Source organism: Gavialis gangeticus, unplaced genomic scaffold (assembly GCF_001723915.1).
Source record: "Gavialis gangeticus isolate Ggan-Ray unplaced genomic scaffold, GavGan_comp1, whole genome shotgun sequence".
Lineage (NCBI taxonomy): Eukaryota > Metazoa > Chordata > Crocodylia > Gavialidae > Gavialis > Gavialis gangeticus.
This window is the reverse complement of record NW_017729022.1, coordinates 68,950,984-68,958,169: the sequence shown is the minus strand read 5'-3', so window position 1 is coordinate 68,958,169 and position 7,186 is coordinate 68,950,984. Positions and strand designations below refer to the sequence as shown.

Sequence of the window (7,186 nt, the reverse complement as noted above, 5' to 3'; positions counted from 1 at the left end):
TTTTAATAAAATTGGAAAAAAAAATAAAAAAAAAAGTTGTTGGATTTTGGGGAACCTTCCTTTTTTTTTTTTTTTTTTTTTTTTTTTTTTTTTTTGCTATTATGCAAGACTCTGAGTTGAGCTATGTCTGTTTATGTAATAGGCCTGGAAGGAAACACCTGGCTCACCTAGTCTACTCCTACAATTTCAGGCAAATATGTTATATATTCCCTTGTACAAAGTGGAGCATAATCAGTTTCTGAAATTAGTTGGGTTTTTTGCCCCATTAGTACTAATGGGAGGCTGGTCCAGAGCCTCATTGTTCTCTGGGTGGTTCAAATCTTTCTGCTAGATTCCAGACTAAATACTGTGTTTACTCAAAACCAAGATGAGGTGTCCCCCCCCCCCCCCATTTAAGTGTGGGGAGAGGGGTGGAAAGGAAGCCCCTTGTCTCAGTTTTGAGTATAAGGTAGTGGGGGCCAGGTGGCTGCTGCACCTCTGGCTCTGACCTGGGGTTGGGGCTGAAGCCACAACTCCTGCCTGCGCCATGCCAGTTATGCCCCTCTCACCCCTCACCTGCACCTCTTCTGCTTACGCTTCACCTCTAATATATATATTATTGAGGGGTCATCTTAAAATCAGGGTAGTCTTGGATTCAGGTAAATATGGCATATTGATGACTAGTTTATAACTAGTTGTTCTTGTGGGTAACCCTTACTTTTCAGCTTAAATAGTTTTATTTACGACTGATGTATTTATTGAAGAGAGTTATAGCTGCCTTTAGCCTTATTTTTTTTTCCCATTTAAACCATGTTCTTTTAGCTTTCTTTCGTAAGAGATTTTTTTTTCTTGCCCTGATCATCCCAGTAGTCCTTCTGCCTTGAATTAATCTTTCTTGAACATAAGTAACAAGAACTGTGAGGCTTCCTCAGTGCCTTGTGTAATTACATTATTACTTTCTGATCTACTGGAAATATCTTGTCTGATGCATCCTGGGATCACATTTGTTTTTCTCATGGCTGCATTACATTGGTGGCTCAGAGTCATCTTGTTGTCAGCTACTATACCAGATGTTTCTATGCAAATCATTTCCCACTAATTGGCTCCCATTTTGTAATAGATTATAATTAGTCCCCCCAATTCTGGACTGCTGTTTATACTACTGAATTTCATACCATTTCTCTTATTCCAGTCCTCAAAGACATCCAGTTCTTCCTGTATAATATTTTAATCCTCCTTTGTATTTACAGTGCTTCTAGAGTTTGTCATCAATGTGTTTTGGTAGCAAAAAATGAATATGTGAAAATATTTTCTAAAAATTGCGCTCAAGGCTGAACTCCTGTGACTTTCTTACATCCTAATGGTTCCCTGTTCAACCCTACCTGTTGTCATTTCCTCTTAAATTGGTTATCTACTTTTACATTACGCCCTTTCTTCCCTCTCTTAACTAAAACATTTCTGTGTAATACAGTTAAATGCTTTACAAAAGTGCAGATCAGATCTGTTCCATTTCCCTCCTCTAGAAATTGTTATCCGAGAAACGTATCTGGTTAATCCAGCATGATCTACATTTCATACGACCATGTTGCATTTTATTCCATTTTACATTTATCCTATGGCTCCAGTTTGTCTTTCCTTCAAAAACATGTCCTGATATATTACTCATTACTACAATCAGACTAAGAAGCCTTTAGTTGTCAAGAGCAGGGTAGTCTTTCCCCTCGTTTTCTTTACTGTTTTTTCTACTCTACGATCTAGTGGTAACAACTGCAATGTAAAACACTTATTAAAACCCTTACTGTTTTTGTTTTTTAATTCTGTTTGCAGAATGTAACTCAACCTCACTTTTGGTGGCTCTCACTTTATCCCTGTACTTTCAAGTTTCAAGATGTTGCATTCTTTCACTAGAAATTCTTAGCCCACCTCTTCCCACTCAGGCTCCTGAGTTCTTCTTTCCAGTTAACTTCATTTGCTCTTTAGAAAATTGAGTTACCAGCTTGCTCTATTCTATCTTTCCATTTAAATGCTTGTGTAAGAACAGGACCAGGTTTGAAGAGGTTGAAAGTAGTTTTTAATTTTGATTTAAGTTCATAAGTGTTTAACTAGGTGTTGGAATGGATTAAAGTTGGAACATTTTGGGGATCTATGTCTACAGAAAGTCAGACAATCCTGGTTTTCCTTTATAAAATGTTGACTTCCTTATTTAAAAAAAAATCTTTTGAGCAAAACCAGATGACATTCTGAAATGTTCTAAACAAAGGGCTGATTTTTCCATCAGAATAGCTTTCAAAGAACAATTTTTATCCATCCCTAGGTCTGCTGCTGATAGATTGTTAATATTTATCCTCAGGGAGTAGAAGTTGCCAACATTTCTAAATGATTAAGGGGTACCTGCGGGTGGCTTAAATCTACTGTTACACTCCGAGCAAGTTGCAGGTGAATGATAAGCACTTGTTACCATGCAGCTTTAAAAGCAATGCGAAAAAAGCATGTTGGTGGAGGAGTGAGTATGAGTGGTATCTATACAAATTGCATTGCTGGGAGAAAGTACTTTGCCATTTGTGGTAAGAGTAGGGCCAGCAATTCTTAACCAGATTCCAACTCTAAATAAATTCTTCAGTAAGTACACCCACAGAGAGGGGATGCATAAACCCAAACCAGGCTTCTGTTTCCTTGAGACTGAGGTTGAAGTAGCTCAGGCCTTGGCAGGCTTAGTAGAATCCTATGAGTATTGTGGTAGGTCAAAGAACCCAATTGCACATCCTCCACAGGTATTAAGGATATAGCTCCCTGCACAAGATGGGAAAAAGCCTCTTTGAAATACAAAGTCAAATGCACCTTTCTTTGGCATGCCAATGTTTCTGTAACTAAGTGTTTCGTGTGTGTATGTTCAAATGTGACAGTCGCTCTTTTAAGTTGCTGACAGACATTGAGTTAAAGGCATGATGGGATATGATCTGTGATCCCAACAATTGCACCTCCTATTACGCTACCCGTGCATAGCAGGACATGTGGGTTTTTTTGGGACTGGGGATCAGACCCCAATTGTGCCCTACTTGCCAGTACAGTGAGAACCTGGAATCATGAGCCTGAGCTCCCTCTTCACCAGCAAAGGTGCACAACAACTAGCTATTTGTCAGGTGGCTTCAGGAACCCTCTGGTTGCTTCCAGCCCCTGGAGCTGGCTGCCAATAAGCTGATCATGGGCCCTAATGCAGTTTCACCTTGAATGGGCTGCAGTCCCTGCCAACCACTGATCAACAGATTGGGTGCAGCCTGGAGACCACACCAGGGCTTAAGTGGGCTGGCAGAGACTGCACTGGGGCCTATTTGAGCCCCAGTGCAGTCCACCCAGACATACATTCATTTTAAGGGTACAGCTGAAACTGGCCACAGAATTTTGACTTTTTTGTGTAGTTTTGTGGCTGGCTTAATTTTTGTTGCACCATTAATTGCCTGAATGTGTGGTTAGGTTACACTTTAAGACACAATTAGCTGTTTAATCATGTTCTAAGTATGTCTGTCAGGGGCCTTAGTCTTTACTACTTCTGAGTAAAACTCCATGGAGTTTTAACTTTGTTTCTTGACTTGAGATTATTTAAATTCTCTGTCTTATTGCTAGAAAAAAGTGCTTTCTGCATGTAACACGCAGTATAAATGTGGTGTCATTCTTTTGCCTGCTTTGTAACAAAGTGCTTTCTTTGCTTTGAGGAGTTTACGGTCCAGCGTGCCCAGTCCTCTTCTTTGAAGTACAATGGAAGTTTTGCCATATATTTCAATGGGAACAGACCTACGGGTTAGGCATTAGGACCTTACAGGAACCTATAGCTGTGTAGCAACCTTGCCAGCAGCTGCTTGAGTTGTGCCTCTGGGAGAACCCAGCTGTTTCAGGAAAGTCGCTTTTAATTTGGAACTTAAAAACTTCCAACGTAAGAGATTTATTAAATGGAACAGATGTCCTGATACTCCCGACCCGCAACAGAGTCCAAGTTGCTCCGGCCACTGCTGGGAAAGCTACCAGACTCCTTTTTGAACTGATAAAGGGCTGAAATGTTAAACCACGTTACTATTCTGAATTAAAACAACTTCCTGACACTTTCAAATGGCTCTTCTTGGTATTCATTAGTTCATCTGTGTTGTCAGTAGTATGGAAGCCTGATAATGTCTCTTTCAGATGTGCAACTCCCAGTGGCTGTTGCCTATAGATATAGATCATATGTTTTGTGCATACTGGTGGAAGGATGGCAGGTCAAAATGAGTGGCCTGTCATGTTGGGAGAGGAATGAGTGGCTGGCTCAGTGCTTGCAAGGGGAGGTGGCACTGGTATTACGTGCAGTCCAATGGGGACAGTAGTAATTCAGCTTCATTCTGCACATGCAGAAATTAAATTGTGCAGTAGACTCCAGAATGTCCTAGCTGTGCTTGTTGAATACTTAGCTTGTTCAGCACTACAATGCTTCGTACACTGGGAACTACCATTTTTGGCATTCAGTAGCTGCTGCATTTTTAGTCTTTCTGACATTTGGAGTTGCTATAAAACAAAGTCCCAGAATAGGATTGCCAAGTTTTAGAATGTATGCTGCTTGTTTTGCAAAACTAATCGTTGTGAACATTCACAATGTATCATTTCATGCAAATTTAAATATTTTTGGAAACCATTAGTGTCTGCAGGGAAAAGTTAGGCAAGCTGTGAAAATAAGCAAATAGAGCAGAAGAAAAAAACTCAGATCATGGAGAGGGCTTCTGCAACAGATTTTAAAATACCCGGATAGGCAAAAGACAGACAGAAGAGAACATTCTATCATTTTTAAAGTAAGTGCACAGTATATAGGGAAAGTATATAGTAGTGTATACTATACTTACCAAATAGCATTGTTGAAAAGTTACTCTGTACTACTGTATGTTTTATCCCACTCCCTATGTATGCAGCTTCTGCTTTTTTGTTTTAGGGACAGCATCTTCCTGTGGGTAGACAATACTTGGTATATTGTGGGTGCTACAAAAATGCTGACCATAGGTGTGGAATTGGATGGCAACTTACACAAATGGGAGAATAAACTTTCATGGCTGAAAACTGATGCAGCTTACAAAATTCAGAAGCAGGGCTGTATGTTAGAGAGAAGCATATTAGCATACCCTGATATCAGCACTGTTTGGAGTGAGGTGTAGAGCTTGGAGATGCAGACAAAGGGGAACCAGGACTCTCCTAGGAGCCAACCAGGAGGTAGCTACTCTGAGAGAAGTATGTCTGAACTGTGCTATGTCCGAGTCGTAATAACTGTGGCCACATATAGACATTTAGTTTCTCCTGGGGACAGCCGTTGCTCTCAGGAGATGCCACAAGTATGCAGATGTTCAGGATTTTTCTTCCAAAGCAAAAATGACCCCTCTGGGAGAAAAATAACCTGGGAACAACAGGGGTCTAATTGCTCCTGGGAGAGTTTCTCCAGAGAGATCAACTGTCTGTACAAGTTCTGTGGCTGCTCCCTTTGTGGCTTTGCAAATCAAGGTGGATAGTAAGCTAATAAAGTATCATTGCTGGGTTTGAAAAGTTGTGAACACTTTTTTCAAGGTGGAAACTGATCAAAAGAGGTATCATGCAACCAGACAGAAAAAAGGATTTAATTCAGGTGTGTGAGAAAACAATGAGGTAAACCAAGTAAGGCGGTTAGTCTTGACCTTTGGGACAGTTCATGTTTTCAAGTTGGTTCAAATCTGTCGTGTTTTGTTACACAACATTACAGAAAACTGTCAGAAAAACTAGGTAATGAATACATTGTTTATCCTTTTTGAGTATGCCAAGCAGCAGCCTTGCATTTATGAATATAAAACATCTTTGTATTTGATTTTAGTTTTTTCAAAATACGGGAGTTGCCACTCAGGCTCTAATTTGTTCTGTATTTGCAGCTACTTTCCCTCCTATTTGAAGATTTGTTCAAAAAATTTAATTCTGAACTGAAAAAAATTGCTGACCAGGTGATACCCAAGCAGAGAGCAGCCCAGTTTGATGTAGTGAAGCATATGCGTCAAGATCAGATCACCAATGGCATGGTAAATGCCATCTCCTCGGTAAGTGTTTTGGGTTTTTTTGTTTATTGCTATCTGGAAGGTTTCTCTTTATCCTGAGTAGTTGGATGGTAGAAAATAATTAGTTTTGTTCTGCAGGCTTCTATTTTCTTAGTCATGGAAACAAAACTATTAATATCTTTTATCAATCGGATGTGTAAAACCTTCTTCTAGGTTAAAACTGTAAGAATTCAGTAGGAGGTAATTAATGATCTGCATGCTATGCATACAGTGCTGTGTTCTTTGCAGTTTTCACCCAACTTAGAGACCCTAACGAAACAACAGTAAAACTAACTAATTTTAAGTATGAATCATTTTTATATTTATCCAGTTGTCTTCCAAAACTTGTTTATATCAATGGTTCATGGTATATGCCTGGCAGCTGGATTTTTAGAAGGTGTCAAGCTACAATATCTGTTGGAGAATTGGTTGAGAATACTCACAAACTTCAATTAGGGGGTCATCATTGACCACAAGATGAACATGAACCTGCAATGCAATGCTGTGGCTAGTAAAGCTACCAAAACGCCGGCTTGCATGCATAGATGCTTCTCAAGTAAATCCCAGGACATCATTCTCCCCTTGTACTTGGCCTTGGTGAGGCTGCAGCTGGAGTATTGTGTCCAGTTTTGGGCTCCACAATTCAAAAAGGATGTGGAGAAGCTTGAGAGAGTCCAGAGAAGAGCCATGATCAGAGGTCAGGAAAACAGACCTTACGACGACAGGCTAAGAGCTACGGGACTCTTCAGCCTGGAAAAGCGCGGGCTCAGGGGTGATCTGATGGCCACCTATAAGTTTATCAGGGGTGACCATCAGTATCTGGGGGAACGTTTGTTCACTAGAGTGCCCGAAGGGATGATGAGGTCGAACGGTCATAAACTACTGCAAGACCATTTCAGGCTGGACATAAGGAAGAATTTCTTTAGAGGCAGGTCCTGTCAGACCAACCTGGTGGCCTTCTATGACCAGGTCACAAAATCCTTAGACGCGGGGGTAGCAGTGGACGTAGTATTTCTGGAGTTTAGGAAAGCCTTCGACACTGTCTCTCACCCCATTCTCATTAAAAAACTTAGGGGACTGTGGTGTCAACACCTACACAGTCAAATGGGTCACTAACAGGCTGGAGGGCCGCACCCAGAGAG

General features: G+C 40.6%; 1 protein-coding gene across 1 annotated transcript in view; it reads left to right on the top strand.

The window, feature by feature from the left end:
* The window catches only part of POLR3B (RNA polymerase III subunit B), a 180,542-nt gene that overhangs the window by 80,527 nt on the left and 92,829 nt on the right, over positions 1 to 7,186 (top strand). The window contains exon 13 of the mRNA XM_019515336.1: positions 5,886 to 6,047. Coding sequence (XP_019370881.1) covers positions 5,886 to 6,047 — 162 coding nt within the window. The remainder of the gene's footprint in view (positions 1 to 5,885; positions 6,048 to 7,186) is intronic.